The sequence below is a fragment of the Schistocerca nitens genome, chromosome 2 (genome assembly GCF_023898315.1).
Source record: "Schistocerca nitens isolate TAMUIC-IGC-003100 chromosome 2, iqSchNite1.1, whole genome shotgun sequence".
Classification (NCBI taxonomy): Eukaryota; Metazoa; Arthropoda; class Insecta; order Orthoptera; family Acrididae; genus Schistocerca; species Schistocerca nitens.
In genome coordinates, this window is record NC_064615.1 from 876,230,736 (window position 1) to 876,248,552 (window position 17,817).

At 43.3% G+C, this 17,817-nt stretch overlaps 1 protein-coding gene across 1 annotated transcript in view; it reads left to right on the plus strand.

The window, feature by feature from the left end:
* The window catches only part of LOC126237168 (myosin-VIIa), a 532,624-nt gene that overhangs the window by 359,196 nt on the left and 155,611 nt on the right, over positions 1–17,817 (plus strand). The window contains exon 3 of the mRNA XM_049947025.1: positions 17,054–17,112. Within this exon, the coding sequence (XP_049802982.1) occupies positions 17,095–17,112 (18 nt within the window). The 5' untranslated portion in view covers positions 17,054–17,094. The remainder of the gene's footprint in view (positions 1–17,053; positions 17,113–17,817) is intronic.

A 17,817-nucleotide genomic window follows, 5' to 3' on the forward strand; every position in this document is an offset into this window, starting at 1 on the left:
AGCCGACTGAATCTTTATTCCCATCCAAATGAACTTCTATATTCTTGTATTCTGACAGCATACATCGTTATGGATGACATGAACATTTAATCTTGCCAAGCTCCACTCAAAAGATGACTCCAGGATTTACAAAAGACGAATTTCAATTGTGAACTGTGTCAGACCAGAAGGGCCTTGTAAAACAGTAGTGCACTTTTGGCAAAAGTTTTTTGAGCACCACCTTCTACCAATGAATTGAAGTGAATGTGACAAATTACTTATTGCAGCAAACTGTTTGCGCAATCTGTTGAGAAACGCCTTCCTCAAAAACGAACATCTATTGATTACAGAAAGCTGTACAACAATCTGGTGGTGGTTTTTCACAACTAGAATGTATCATCAAGACACCAATCTACCGTTTACTTTCAAAGTGAAGGTATTGTAAAATGTAACTTTCTCGTTATACTTTAGATTGTTCATTTTATAATGTACTTGCCGTTTTCAATTTTTATCGTCACAAAAAAGAGTAATGCGAAAATTGAAAGTTCATTTCCATCATTCTAATTCTACATCTGCATGGATTATATGATTTTCATAACAGGCCTGAAAAATTTGCATTAATGGGAAAATATTATATATTTCACTCACCTGCCAGTTTCAACTGTGCACCAATTTCTTCCCAAATTCTGTCTCGGAACATAGTGTCTCTATATTTAGGGTTCTTCAAATCGTTAAGGCAAGGATGTTGCGATACCAGCTCACAGAGCATCACATCCTGTGAGTGGCTCATTTCAGTTTTCCTTGAGTGGCTTTCTGGCAGCCGTACGTCTTTGTGTCGTGCGACTTCCGTCGCAACACTGCTCACTGGTGCAGTGCTGCGACAGCTGCCGCAACAGTCGCGCGTCGCATCCCAAACTCGAACTGCGCATGCGCCAGCAGGCAACTTCTGACGTCACGTAGCGACCCGTCGCAGTCGCTAGTGTGCGTCGCGTCTTGGACAACGTACCTAACATTGACTAATTGTGTTCATACCAGACGTTGCATTTAAATATATATAAGTAATATATGAAACTATTATTGTGTGGAGGGAGATATATATATATATATATCTTGACCGTAGAACATTTATATGGTTTTAACTAGGGCAATGTTTAAGATGAGTCAAGCAGAGCAGAGCAACACGCAACAGCCTTCAGCTGTGAGCACCGATGATAATGAGGTAGTAAGAAGTGTTGTAGAACCGATCGCTACAGATAGCGCAATCGAACGCCCGGTAGACACGGCTGGAGATGTAACAGCAGGGATGTTATCTGGTAAGGATCCCACACCGCGCAGCAGTATTCTAAAAGGGGACGGACAAGCGTAGTGTAGGCAGTCTCCTTAGTAGGTCTGTTACATTTTCTAAGTGTCCTGCCAATATAACGCAGCCTTTGGTTAGCCTTCCCCACAACATTTTCTATGTGTTCTTTCCAATTAAAGTTGTTCGTAATTGTAATACCTAGGTATTTAGTTGAATTTACGGCTTTTAGATTAGACTGATTTATTGCATAACCGAAGTTTAACGAATTCCTTTTACACTCATGTGGATGACCTCACATTTTTGATTATTTAGAGCCAACTGCCACTTTTCGCACCATTCAGATATTTTTTCTAAATCGTTTTGCAGTTTGTTTTGATCTTCTGATGATTGTATTAGTCGATAAATTACAGCGTCATCTGCAAACAACCGAAGACGGCTGGTCAAATTGTCTCCCAAATCGTTTATATGGGTAAGGAACAGCAAAGGGCCTATAACACTACCTTGGGGAACGCAGAAATCACTTCTGTTTTAGTCGATGACTTTCCGTCAATTACTACGAACTGTGACCTCTCTGACAGGAAATCACAAATCCAGTCACATAACTGAGACGATATTCCATAAGCACGCAATATCACTACGAGCCGCTTGTGTGGTACAGTGTCAAAAGCCTTCCGGAAATCCAGGAATACGGAATCGATCTGAAATCCCTTGTCAATAGCACTCAGCACTTCATGTGAATGAAGAGCTAGTTGTGTTTCACAGGAACGATGTTTTCTAAACCCATGTTGACTGTGTGTCAATAGACCGTTTCCTTCGAGGTAATTCATAATGTTCGAACACAATATATGTTCTAAAATTCTGCTGCATATCGGCGTTAACGATATGGGCCTGTAATCTAGTGGATTACTCCTACTACCTTTCTTGAATATTGGTGTGACCTGTACAACTTTCCAGTCTTTGCGTACGGATCTTTCTTCATGCGAACGGTTGTATATGATTGTTAAGTATGGAGCTAATGCATCAGCATACTCCGAAAGGAACCTAACAGGTATACAGTCTGGACCAGAAGACTTGTTTTTATTGTTTTGAGTTGCTTCACTACTCCGAGGATATTTACTTCTACGTTACTCATGTTGACTGTTGTTCTCGATTCGAATTCTGGAATATTTACTTCGTCTTCTTTTGTGAAGGCATTTCTGAAGGCTACGTTTAGTAACTCTGCTTTGGCAGCACTGTCTTCGATAGTATCTCCATTGCTATCGCGCAGAGAAGGCATTGATTGTTTCTTGCCGCTAACGTACTTCACATACGACCAGAATCTCTTTGGATTTCTGCTAGGTTTAGAGACAAAGTTTCGTTTTGGAAACTGTTGTAGGCGTCTTGCATTGAACTCAACGCTAAATTTTGAGCTTCTGTAAAGGGGATTTTACGTCTGTTTAAATTTGGTATGTTTGTTTCGTTGTTTCTGCAATAGTGTTCTAACTCGTTTTGTGTACCAAGGAGGATCAGCTCCGTCGTTTGTTAATTTATTTGGTAAAATTCTCTCAATTGCTGCCGATACTGTTTCTTTGAATTTAAGCCACATCTGGTCTACACTTATATTATTAATTTGGAATGAGTGGAGGTTGTCTCTCAGGAAGGCGTCAAGTGAATTTTTAGCTGCTTTTTTTGAATAGGTATATTTCTCATTTATTTTTCGAGGATCTGGGGATTACAACATTCAATCTCGCTACGACAACCCTGTGTTCACTAATCCCTGTATCGGTTTTGATGCTCGTTATTAACTCAGGATTATTTGTTGCTAAGACGTCAAGTCTGTTTTCACAATCGTTTACTATTCGCGTGGGTTCATGAACTAACTGCTCGAAATAATTTTCAGAGAAGGCGTTTAGCACAATTTCGGATGATATTTTATGCGTACTCCGGAATTAAACATGTATTTTCGCCAACATATCGAGGGTAAATTAAAAGTCACCACCAACTATTACCGTATGAGTCGGGTACGTGTTTGAAATCAAACTCAAGTTTACTTTGGACCTTTCAGCAGCCGGCCGCGGTGGTCTCGCGGTTCTAGGCGCGCTGTCCGGAACCGTGCGACTGCTACGGTCGCAGGTTCGTATCCTGCCTCGGGCATGGATGTTTGTGATGTCCTTAGGTGAGTTAGGTTTAAGTAGTTCTAAGTTCTAGGGGACTAATGACCACAGCAGTTGAGTCCCATAGTGCTCAGAGCTATTTGAACCATTTGAACCTTTCAGCAACTGTAACATCTGAATTGGGAGGTCGGTAAAATGATTTAATTATTATTTTATTCCGATTGCCAACAATAACCTCTGCCCATACTAACTCACAGGCAGTATCTACTTCAATTTCGCGACAAGTTAAACTACTTCTGACGGCAACAAAAACGCCACCGCCAACCGTGTGTAGCCTATCTTCTGTACAGTAGTTCTTAATACTAGCCCGGAAATGGAATATCTCATGCGTCTACCATTCTGTATTCAGTGTCATGATCACGTGAAAAAACTTTTCACATGAATCACCTGAGTAGAAATGACAGCTCCCCCATTTCACTGCCCTTTTGTACCTTGTGCACGCGATGCTAGCACCATCTCTGTATGTGCATATCAATATCTCAATGACTTTTCTGTTTTCCTCCGCGCGCACGTGGCTTGCCTCAAAAACTGACCACCATGCGCGGTTGACCTATTTCGACAAATGGCCGCGCGCGCATTTAACCACTTCAAGAGCAGGTAAAACATCGGATCTACACCCGATCGGGATCACTCTACGGCCGGCCGGAGTGGCCGAGCGGTTCTAGGTGCTACAGTCTGGAACCGCGCGACCGCTACGGTCGCAGATTCGAATCCTGCCTCGGGGATGGATCTGTGTGATGACCTTAGGTTAGTTAGGTTTGGTAGTTCTAAGTTCTAGGGGACTGATGACCTCAGAAGTTAAGTCCCATAGTGCTCAGAACCATTTGAACCATTTTTGCTCAGAGCCATTTGAACCATTTTGCTCTACGTCTTCGTGGTGTAAATAAATACCGAAAAATCAAGATGTTGAGCGCCCGGAACAAATCTATCTTCAAACTCCGTTCGAACAGGCCTTATAAGGTCCAACGTTACCGAACGATGGCCGCATCATGCTCAGCCGATAGGCGTCACTGGATGCGGATACAGAGGGTCATGTAGTCAGCACACCGCTCTCCCGGCCCTTGTCAGCATTCGTGACCGGAGCCGCTTCTTCTGAATCAAGTAGCTCCTCAGTTGGCTTCATAAGTGCTGAGTGCACCTCGCTTGCCAACAGCGGACCCGGGTGGTCACCCATCCAAGAGCCAGCCGCGCCCCACAGCCCTTAACTTCGGTAATCTGATGGGAACCAGTGTTGCCACTGCGGCAAGGCCGTTGGCACTGAATCTGTCCGTCGTGTTTGTAATTCCGTTGTGTTAGACCCCAGACAGGTTCGTGACGTAGAGTGCATGCAGCAGCAGCAACCGCAGCCAGCAGGAGAGAATAGGGGAGGCGCGTGGCCTATGCGGGCCGGCGGCCTTGCCTTGCCAGACCAGAAGGCCGCCCACGCTGTACAGTATACGGTGTAGCAGCGGCTGAGGCCGCTTTGGCTGGCCAGCCGGTAGGCAGCCCACCGGACGGCCAACAAGCGACGGGCCCGACCTGGAATGCGGATGTCCAGCAGCCGATGCGCGGTGAAGCTCTGCGCAGGACACCGCGGCAGCGCAAGGTGCCAAGCACAAACTATCCGTTCATAATACGTAGGCGACGACGGAGGAAACAAGGTTAGCATTAACGTCTCGTCTGCGTCTGTCTTTGTCTACACTGCACAAAATAACTGAAAGGTCACTTTTCTTAACACCTCGTCATTTTGTCCGGTAGCGACGCAGAAGTGTCAAATTTGGCCCACACTTGTCTTCAACATTCCTCTGCATAGTGCAAAGGCGTGGCATCATTTACGTCACTCTCGGGCTCGACGACGCTTCAAATAGCGCGGTGTCTTTCTTTGTGAAGTCATGAGTCTTCTGACTGGTCTGATGCTTCCCGCCACGAATTCGCTGACATCTAAACAGATCTATTATCTTGTCCCTTCTTCTTGTCAGTGTTTTCCATATCTTCCTTTCCTTGCCGATTCTACAGAGAACCTCACCATTCCTTACTTCATACGTCCACCTAATTTTCGACATTGTTCCGTAGCACCACATCTCAAAGGCTTCCATTATCTTCTCTTCTGATTTTTCCACAGTCCATGTCTCCTACCATACAATACTGTGCTCCGGACATACATTCTCAGAAATTTGATCCTCAAATTAAAACCTATATTTGATACTAGCAGACTACTCTCGGTCAGGAACGCCCTTTTTAGCAGTGCTAGTCTGATTTTTATGTTCTCCGTGTTATTTTGCTGCATAAGTAGCAAAATGGTTCAAATGGCTCTGAGCACTGTGGGACTTAACTACTGAGGTCATCAGTCCCCTAGAACTTAGAACTACTTAAACCTAACTAACCTAAGGACATCACACACATCCATGCCCGAGGCAGGATTCGAACCTGCGACCGTAGCGGTCGAGCGGTCCCAGACTGAAGCGCCTAGAACCGCTTGGTCACACAGGCCGGCCATAAGTAGCAGAATTCCTTTACTTCATCTACTTCGTGATCACCAATCCTAACGTTAAGTTTCTCGCTGTTCTCATTTCTCCTACTTCTCATTACATTCGGCTTCCTTCGATTTACTCTCAGTCCATGTTCTGTAGTCATTAGACTGTTAATTCCATTCAGCAGATCATGAAATTATTCACTTTCACTGAGGAGACAATGTCATCAACGAATCTTATCATTGATATCCTTTCATTCTAAATTTTAATTCCACTGCCCCGTGGTTTGAGGCGCCATGTCACGGATTGCACGGCCCCTCCCGCCGGAGGTTCGAGTCCTCCCTGGTGCATGGGTGTGTGTGTTGTTCTTAGCTTAAGTAGTTTAAGTAGTGTGTAAGTCTAGGACGATGACCGCAGCAGTTTGGTCCCTTAGGAATTTACACGCATTTGAACATTTGAATTCCACTCTTGAATCTCATTGCTCCATCGACGTATAGATTGAACAGTACGGGCGAAAGACTACTTCCCTGTCTTACACCCTTCTTAATCCGAACACCTCGTTCGTGGTCTTCCACACTTACTGTTTCCTCTTGGTTCTTGTAAATATTATATATTACTCGTCTTTCCTTATAGTTTACCCCTATTGTTCTCAGAATTTCGAACATCTTGCACCATTTGACATTGTCGAACGCTTTTTCCAGGTCAACAAACCAAATGAACACCTCTCGATTTTTCTTCGGTCTTGCTTCCATAAGCAACTGCAACGTCAGAACTACCTCTACGGTGCCTCTGCCTTTGCTAAAGCCAAACTGGTGGCCATATAACACATTCAGAATTTTCTTTCTCATTCTTTGTATCCAGTTCTTGTTCGCAACTTGGATGCATGAACTGTTAAGCTGATGGTGCCATAGTTCTCGCACTTGCCAGGTCTTGCAGTCCTCGGAATTATGTAGATGATATTTTTCCGAAAGTCGTATTGTATATCGCTATACTCATAAATTCTGCACACCAACGTGAACAGTCGTTTTGTTACCACTTCACCCAACTACACTCCTGGAAATGGAAAAAAGAACACATTGACACCGGTGTGTCAGACCCACCATACTTGCTCCGGACACTGCGAGAGGGCTGTACAAGCAATGATCACACGCACGGCACAGCGGACACACCAGGAACCGCGGTGTTGGCCGTCGAATGGCGCTAGCTGCGCAGCATTTGTGCACCGCCGCCGTCAGTGTCAGCCAGTTTGCCGTGGCATACGGAGCTCCATCGCAGTCTTTAACACTGGTAGCATGCCGCGACAGCGTGGACGTGAACCGTATGTGCAGTTGACGGACTTTGAGCGAGGGCGTATAGTGGGCATGCGGGAGGCCGGGTGGACGTACCGCCGAATTGCTCAACACGTGGGGCGTGAGGTCTCCACAGTACATCGATGTTGTCGCCAGTGGTCAGCGGAAGGTGCACGTGCCCGTCGACCTGGGACCGGACCGCAGCGACGCACGGGTGCACGCCAAGACCGTAGGATCCTACGCAGTGCCGTAGGGGACCGCACCGCCACTTCCCAGCAAATTAGGGACACTGTTGCTCCTGGGGTATCGGCGAGGACCATTCGCAACCGTCTCCATGAAGCTGGGCTACGGTCCCGCACACCGTTAGGCCGTCTTCCGCTCACGCCCCAACATCGTGCAGCCCGCCTCCAGTGGTGTCGCGACAGGCGTGAATGGAGGGACGAATGGAGACGTGTCGTCTTCAGCGATGAGAGTCGCTTCTGCCTTGGTGCCAATGATGGTCGTATGCGTGTTTGGCGCCGTGCAGGTGAGCGCCACAATCAGGACTGCATACGACCGAGGCACACAGGGCCAACACCCGGCATCATGGTGTGGGGAGCGATCTCCTACACTGGCCGTACACCAATGGTGATCGTCGAGGGGACACTGAATAGTGCACGGTACATCCAAACCGTCATCGAACCCATCGTTCTACCATTCCTAGACCGGCAAGGGAACTTGCTGTTCCAACAGGACAATGCACGTCCGCATGTATCCCGTGCCACCCAACGTGCTCTAGAAGGTGTAAGTCAACTACCCTGGCCAGCAAGATCTCCGGATCTGTCCCCCATTGAGCATGTTTGGGACTGGATGAAGCGTCGTCTCACGCGGTCTGCACGTCCAGCACGAACGCTGGTCCAACTGAGGCGCCAGGTGGAAATGGCATGGCAAGCCGTTCCACAGGACTACATCCAGCATCTCTACGATCGTCTCCATGGGAGAATAGCAGCCTGCATTGCTGCGAAAGGTGGATATACACTGTACTAGTGCCGACATTGTGCATGCTCTGTTGCCTGTGTCTATGTGTCTGTGGTTCTGTCAGTGTGATCATGTGATGTATCTGACCCCAGGAATGTGTCAATAAAGTTTCCCCTTCCTGGGACAATGAATTCACGGTGTTCTTATTTCAATCTCCAGGAGTGTATTTTACAAATTCCCATGGAATATTATGTACTCCTTCTGCCTTATTTTATGTGTATTGTAAGGTGCGCTAATGATGTCACATTGGCATTCATCACCCGCACACCATTGATGAGAACTTTAAAAATATACCTGTATAGAGACAGCCCTTCACAGATTCATAGGTGCCTACAAGCAGACGACAACCTCTTCGACATTCTATAGCCACGGCGCCTACATGCGGGCTGCCTAAAAATTATCTAATATCAAATATTATTAGTTTCAGAAAATTCATAGTTACAAACACATCAAACAATAGTTGCTGATGAGTCATCCAGGTTGTATGGATGTGGTCGAAGACGTTTTTCAGTTCCTAATGTTTCGACCACAACCATACAGCCCGGGAGACTCATCAGCAACTATGACGTCCACTTTTTAAAGCCTTCATTGTATGAACATTAAACAATATTTACAGCACAGTATATAGCCCCTTTTTGCTTTATCCTTTACAGCTTGGAAGGAAAACCTGTCTGTGAATGACGAAAATTGGGATTTTAACGACGTCCTTCCGAAAATGAGTCCAGTGTATTAAGACTACATCACCTCACTCCCTGCGAAAAAAATGAGGGGGGGGGGGAAGATACTAACCTAAGAACGTATGGTTCCTACTAACAGTGAAGCAACAAGCTCAGAAGAACCTACATATCTATTAAATATTTCGCTTCTCAGAATATTACGGAACAAAGAAAAATGAATTTTCTAATTAATAAATTCTTGCTAACATAATTCCGGAATTATCTGAAAACGGCACGAAACAGAAGGGGTCTAAGGAGCAGCCATGGGGCATAGTGAAGGTGTAGGAGAAGGACAGGAAAGGGCAGAGCCCCTCATCCCCTCCACCGTTTATGAACCCGATGTAGACTTCTATCACATTCCAACCATCAAACACAAGACGGCAGTGTTATTAGAATGCTACTGTGCTGCAAATCAAAATCGTTTAAGTAAAACAAAGCATTTGTGACAGGTTTTTCCTGGCGAGACCCGAATAAAAAGTTTAAGCAAAGCAGTATACTGCCTCAGTTAATCAAGCTCAAAAGGTGTCTTCTTGTCACATGATGAAATGTAAAAAATAAACACTATTTGTTGAATCTCGATTGTAGGACTCCTTGTTCTCCCATTCTCCACCCTGACCAAAAAAAGAGCACTAAATCAGTAAATCCCACATCAATGCTGCTGAATGGTTTGAGAGCCATAGTCCTGAAATTCGTGCAACAGCGGCATTTAGGGAACTTCTTTTCCTGCTCTTCGTATACTTTGATTCGAAAGCCGCTATAGCAAGGAAACGAACACATGAACGGTGTAGTAAATTATCACTCTAATAACTTCTAAAGAATTTTATTTTATATATTTTGTGCTTTTACTGTCTATTACCTTTACCTGACAGGTCCAACTTCGGCGTCTTGGCAATCAGTTGGATAATATACATGTTTTATGCGTTTGATCAAATGGACTGTTTCTGTCGTAAAATAAATTTTTTTGATTGACAAATTTTAATTTGAAACATAGATAGAAGCAAACGGTCAAGTCTCCCTTAATATTGATGTACTGCATTTCAAAGACAGCCGTACACAACAGAAGGGGAATGCTTTTTTCAGGCGCTCGTGATACACAGGTAAACAACAAAGATGAACAAAAGTTCTGCGTAGTTTCTGTTGTCAGTAAAACGCACACCTATCTAGAAGAACGTTGGCCTAGTAAAGTAATGAAGTTTACTTATCGTCATATCCTACCGGTAACTGCCTAGTTCCATAACTAATGCACCTTTATCTTTGTTTACCATTTTACTGCTCTTCCTGTAGAGGTCATTAGGTATGTTTGTTTTAATTACTCTTGTTCTGCTGTTCTGGGAGTGAAAGTCAATACCTGGGTGCTGGATCGATAACCCACAAAAAAATCTGAAAAGTATGTCACTATGATCTTGGTACAGTCCCAATTTTTTAAGTGTTCTGGCTAAAAATGATTTTTGGACAAGCGTGCATCCTAAATTACTCAGGTCACAACAAACTCATATGAAATGTATTCGCAGTTGCGAATATAGACAACCATGAGCCGTATAACGGAATTACGGTGTTGAAAATTTATGCCGAACCGGGGCTCGAACCCGGATTTCCAGTTTATTGCCAGTGGTCGCCTTTCCTTTAGCCTGTCCGAGCATGCTTCGCGGACATTCGCAAACTTACGTATGTCGTCAACCATGTATCCATCATCTGCACTCGCACATCCAATAGGTATATTCCAGTGCAGGGGAGGTACTGGGGGATAAATACGATGTTGCAGTGCCTGTCCTAAGAAGAACGTTGCAATGTTCCTTCGGAATTTGGTTTTGAATCCCGGTGCGGCACAAATTTTCATTGCCGTGTTTCCATTATACCGTTTATGGTTGTGCATATTTGTAACTCCAAAAACATTTCATGTGTGTCATAATGGCAGTAGTCACCACAGTACCTGTCCCTTTGGACTTGCATGCATGTCCGATGGAAGAATGCACCGTACTTCTGAACAACACAGGCGTCACAATATCGTATTTATTGCATCCACCGACACCGGACAAGCGACTTCCAATTAAAACATCTCTCTTGTACGGAAACATACGAGTACATAATGGATGTACGAGTACAGGTGGTAGATACACTGTTGACAACATACGGAAGTTTGGATGTGGACGTGAAGCGTGCTTGGATAGCCTAATGGTAAGGCGACCGCTCGCGATAAACGGGAAATCGGAGTTCCAGTCGCGGTGCGGCACAAATTTTCATTGTAGTCATTACATTACAACAGCTGATGGTTCTCCATGTTCGCAACTGCGAATACATTTCCCATGGTTCGTAAAGGCTGTAGTCGTCGCAGAGCCTGTTCCTTGGGACATGCATGCATGTCCGAAGGAACATTCCCTCGTACTTCTGAACTATACAGGCTCTGCAAGATCGCAAACTGTAGACTTTACCACTGAGTGGTAAGACAAGCTACCGTGTAGTTGATTACTGCCTTGCGCCTACAAGAACCCGGATTTTACATATTTTAATGAGTACACACTCAATTCAGCTGGCAGACAGTGCATTATAAGCGACAAATGGGTCAACACTGTTAATAAAAGCTGGTGTATTATTTCGGAACTAGAGGTCCATCTTTAAGGTGGCACGCTGATTTTACTTGCAGTGCTTTATTACGTTCTTCCTGTACTGTGGGTCTCATAGTACGTTAAAGATTCGTTTGCAGTAAGTATAACAGTAATTGAAACCACTGTAAATATTCAGTTTTATACTGTAAGATACCTTTTGCGGTACTAACATGATATTCAAATCACGATTCTCATGTAGGTTTTCCGTGGATCTCCTGAAATCACTTTCGCTGAATGCCAAGATGTGACCCCAAATTGGGCCCCATCCGATTCCCACCCCGATTCTCGACAAACTAAGGTGCATATCTAGTGGCCTCTATGATAATCCAGAGTTAAAATTATAACTTCCTTTTCTGTGCCTGTTTTCTTTAAGCATATTCCGCTCTGGATCACGCCCACAATTTTGATCTCATGTTGCGGCACATGCTCCAACAAACATGATTTGCTGCTGCCGCCTATCGGATGCTGTGTATTCAGGTGAAATTATCGGTAACACTGACAGTTACAAAGTCAACAATAAAACCCGTGCAGAGAGATTGCGTTAAATCTACATTATCATCTGAGATTTTTGTAATACTACGCCACTACCAAACAGCCGTTCCCTAAAGCACTTAAGACATTATTAACCATGAATGTCAATGTCATCGAGAAAATTGAACGATAAACATTGCGGAAAATATTCGAATCCAAGACTGTGGCGTTCGCTGTGTTATTCAGTGGTTTGGTATTTAAGTAATTTGTAAATGGAAATGATAATCTTATTTTATGAGTAATTACTAAATAATTTTTCTCCCGGCTAAAGATTTGATCAAGTTGCTAAAGAACTCCAAGTTAACGTCGTGTTAAAGTGTTGTCTGTAAGTTGTGTAAATGTCACTAAATCACAGTTCATACAACAGATTCTATACAACTATTGATTAAGATGGAAGCAGTTATCTTCAGCAAAATGATCATTAAAACCACCGAATATCAGCCGCGCACAACACTGACGTATGTTACCTGAAACAATATTCTTTGCAACTCGTGCGTAATTAATTTCGGCTCCATACATCAGCTAGAAAGGTTGTTATAACGATCGTGCTATGAGCACTGTTTTTAAAGAACCAATCTGATTCGAATTATTTTCATTAAAATGAGTTCGGAACCACCGGTGCACATTTATTTTTACACATTTGTATTACGTTCGGCATTTATGTCTGCAGAGTTGCGTAATTTGAATTTGCCGCTGAGATCATGAGATAATTGTTAAGATGGCGGTAGACAATTGATAGAGACTTTCTATTGTTAGACCAAATAAGTATTTTAACTGCTTATTAAACTTTACAGAAACTTTACTTTCGTATTGTGCACTATTTAGACTTCATCAAGCAAACATTTGATTTGTTTCTAAGGAAAACACAGACAAAAACGCGATACAAATCGCTATCATCAATGGCTGCGCTCCTTGCAGCGGAAAGAAATAATTAACACAGATAATGCTTTCTGAGAGAGGAATTAAAGTTACAAATAATTATTCACTAATGTTTATAATAATAATGAACTCTATTTTCAAGTAATAATTAACAAATAATTACAATTTCTTAACAGACCTCAGTTTGATATGCGTCTTGCGTGCTGAACCTACAAAAGCCAACCAACAAAATGTTAAAATAAAGGAAGACAAACGCAGATCATAAAAGCACTTTACAATTATCATTGTCTTTGTATGATACACATCGATATGTCCAATTATATCATAGAATATTATATAAATAATTAATTCACTATTTTTTCATAGGTCGAATAGATAATGTTTATAACTGCCAGAGGCACAATTTCCTCTCGTCGCACTGTAGCCAAAAATTTATCTCGTGGATGTTACAAGACGCAAGACGGTATCCGGATACCCAAAAGTTCGGAAGAATTTTATTCCCTGAGGGAACGATTTAATTTCATTGCACGGAAAAGACATCTGTAATTTTACGGATCTATAGCACTAGTGGACGGTTCACGATTAATCAAGAACATCTTCAACGTCACAAGCGGTACCCAAAAACCTGAGAACAATGGCTAGCCAACACACAAACGATGTTAGGCGATTCATAGTGCAACGATGAAGTGCTATTGGAAGGTAAGACCAAAGCCAAAACTAACTACAATAGTATTCTTTGTGCTCTTTAAACGGGACACGAGATGAAATCCAGCAATAATGTTGATGGCAATGGCATGTACACACACGCAACAAATTGAAATTGTATGCTTGGCTCTAACCCCTGTCTCAGTATTTTCTGAATTCCTGGAAAGGTGCTAGTGGAAAGTCCAAGCTTTGATTCAGTCCGACTGGCGTGATGAATGGTATAAATAGTAGTTCAGTCAGCAAATGGCGGAAAACCGATTTTGAGGCAGCTCCAGCATGCAGTTATTATTCAGGGTCGTTTTTAATTAAAGTGCAGCTACTTACAGAGGTACAGTGTAGGCTGTAATGATCTTATGACAGTGAAACTTTGTCGATATTCTGAGGTGTTAACGTGAAGCCGATTTATGCTGGAAAAACTTAGTTCCAATTTTGGCCAACAGGTACAAATCTGGCGCAGTGTATGCAAGAAAGTCACATAGAAATGCATGTGATACATTAAATACGTCACATGTTTGAAGACGTATGGAAGTTAGGGTCTGGCCGTGAAGCGTGCTTGGATAGCCTAATGGTAAGGCGATAAGTGGCAAATCTAGGTTCGAGTTCCATTCGGCACAAATTTTCATTGCCATTCCATCATAAAGTTGATGGATGTCCATATTCGTAAATGCGAATACGTTTCATGTATTTCGTAACAGCTACAGTGGCTACAATAATCTTATATAGAAATTTTCCACACGTAGTGGATTAGGAACGGCGCGTGGACAGAAAAGGTCAAACAGGTGAGAAAGGCATAATGTAGATTTTATTATCAACCGCCGCTTATATGGTTTGTTCAGTACGAGCATAGACGTCGACGAGATGCTCTGCAGTGCCAGATTTTCACCTGGTGGTAGAAATTGGAACTAATTCTTTTCCGCCGGCCGGAGTGGTCGAGCGGTTCTAGGCGCTACAGTCTGGAACCGCACCACCACTACGGTCGCAGGTTCGAATCCTGCCTCGGGCATGGATGTGTGTGATGTCCTTAGGTTAGTTAGGTTTAACTAGTTCTAAGTTCTAGGGGACTAATGACCTCAGCAGTTGAGTCCCATAGTGCTCAGAGTCATTTGAACCATTTTTTATAAAAATCTGTTAAAATGGCACCAGTTTCCCCGAAAGGGAAGAACTTAGAGAACACATAAAAATTTCCTTTAATGTCTAAAGCCGATGTTAACTCTATGCAGTGTACTAAACACACCAGTTAAACGTCCAGCGCTGCAAACAATCCGTTGTCTCAGACAGACCTTGGAGCGGACCTCCATCATCCTCCTTTCACTCTTACAACGTGAAATTATTCAATAAGGTGCGTCACTGGCGTTACCGTTTCACAAAAAGACTTCATTTATTGCTGTCTGCTGAGATTACGTACCTTAGATTACTTGTTCACTGTTTTTACCGACACACACACACACACACACACACACAAAGGCACTTTCAACTTTATTCCATTCGCGGTGATTGCATAACTACAAGGTTACTTACTGCCAATGATTTTTGGCTGCGATACTAACATCAACGAAAGGAGGTGAAATTAATTCACGGAGCACAAAACGCTTGGAAGGGATCTTTTGACGATGGAAAATTATAGTATTAACTTAATTACCTCCATCGTTACTGTGTTATTGTAAGTCCACAAATGTGTAATGAGAAGCTCATAAGAAAGAAGCCCTGCTATAGTTTCATTGTCTGTGTAGTGCACGATTTAAGGAGTTAATTGCAATAGTCAAGAATTGTAGCAGCGTAATGGTCGGACAATCTTCTTCGTATACTATTTCTCTAAATTTACCCAAGAAGGTTTCGTGAGACTTATCTCGTCTTTCTTATAAGGATTGTCGTTTAGTTCCTGGACAATTTCTTTTACGCTTTTGTATGAGCTCTCCCAAGCTTGTTACGAGCCTAGCAGTTTAGAATATGCTCTAGGATCATGCAACCAACGGACTTCAGCGATATCCACTATACAGGACCATTTCATTAACGTCGATATGCAGTAGGATTTAGGAACATATATTGTGTTCGAACATTGTGAATTTCCTCGAAGAAAACGGTCTATTGAAACACAGTCAACACGGATTTAGAAAACAGTTCTTGTGAAACACAACTAACTCTTTACTCGCACGAAGTGTTGAGTGCTACTGACAAGGGACTCCAAATTGATTCCGTACTGCTGGGTTTCCAGAAGGCTTTTGACACTGTACCACATAAGCGGCTAAGTCAAATTGCGTGCTTATGGAATATCGTCTCAGTTACGTGACTGGATTCGTGATTTCCTGTCAGAGAGGTCACACTTCGTAGTAACTGACGGAAAGTCAACGAGTAAAACAGAAGTGATTTCTGGCGATCCCCAAGGTGCTTGTATAGGCCCTCTGCTGTTGCTTATTTATATAAACGGTTTGCGAGAGAATCTGAGCAGCCGTCTTAGATTGTTTGCAGATCGCGCTGTCGTTTATCGACTAGTGAGGTCATCGTAAGATCAAAACATATTGCAAAACGATTTAGAAAACATAGCTGTATGCTGCGAAAATTGGCAATTGACCCTAAATTGCGCAAAGTGTGACATCATCCACATGAGTGCTAAAAGGAATCCGTTAAACTTCTGTACACCATAAATTAGTCAAATCTATCGAAGGAACTACAATTAGGAACAACTTTAATTGGAAGGAACACATAGAAAATGTGGGTAAGGCTAACCAAAAACTGCGTTTTATTGGCAGGATGCTCAGAAAATGTGCCGGACCTACTAAAAACACTGCCTATTCTATGCTTGTTCGTCCTCTTTTAGAATACTGCTGCGCGGTGTGGGATTCTTACCAGATAGGACTGAGGAGTACATCGAAAAAATTCAAAGAAAGGCAGCACGTTTTGTATCTTCTTGAAATAGGGGTGAGAGTGTCACTGAAATGATACGGGATTTAGGATGGACATCATTAAAACAAAGGCGTTTTTCGTTGCGGCGGAGTCTTCTCACCAACTTTCTCCTCCGAATGCGAAAATACTTTGTTGGTGCAGACTTACATAAGGAGAAACGATCACCATAATAAAATAAGGAAACTCAAGAGCTCACGCGTAAAGATCTAGGTATTCGTTTTTTTCCGTACTCTGTACGAGATTGGAATAATAGAGAATTGTGAAGGTGATTCGATGAACTCTCTGCCACGCACTGAAATGTTTCTTGCAGAGTATCCGTGTAGATGTAGATATGAGTATATAATTCTGTGCATGCCATCTATTTCCCTGTGTCGAAATGCACAGATATCATTTTAGCGACAAAGAAGCAAACTTGACCACTGATAATCTTTAAAAGGCGGCGAGATTTCATTTCTTTCTCTTTCACATGCGAGCCCTTACAGTTTGAGTGTTGCTGGGCCTTAAAGTGGTTGTGTGCTTGTGTGTTTCAGGAGAGGCCGCGCTGGCTGTCCATTCTCGAGCTGGCTGAGCTATGGTGATCGTCACAAGGGTGAGTCGCTGGAGCTTCACCTTGTCTGGCCGCCGACGCCAGGCCATCCCTCTCGGCGCGTAAGCAGGCGGAAACAACCGTTATTTTATGCTTACACGATTGCCGAACTGCTATTCCGAGCAGTCACATCCATTAAACATCTGCGAGTATGCGTATGTACCAATTTAAAGTGCAGCGACCTTATAAAACTGATCACGGGCGCTACCCATGGACGTGACTTACGAACCCTCATTCGACATATTCTTGACTATGCCTCGTGATCCTGGAACCCTTACCAGATAGGATTACCGAGTGAGGTGGTGCATTGGTTAGCACACTACACTCGCATTCGGAAGGTAGACGGATCAAATTCGCTTCCGGCCAGATTGTTTCCCTCGGTTTCCCTAAATCGTTCCTCGCCAAGGTTGTGATGGTTCTTTTTAACAGGGCATGGTGATTTCCTACCCCATCCTTTCGTAATCCAAGCTTCTCTTTTTAACGACTGCGCTCTCGACGGGATGTTAAACTCTACTCTTCCCTTTCTTCCAGATAGGACTGATAGAGGAAATAGAGAAGACCGGTAGAAGAATAGTGCGTTTCGTAATAGATTTGTTTAGTAAGAGCGAAAGCTTCACGGAGATGATCAACTAATCGCAGAATCAGACGTTACAAGAGAGGCATTGAGCATCACGGTGTGTTCTACTATTAAAATTGCGAGAGAGTAGG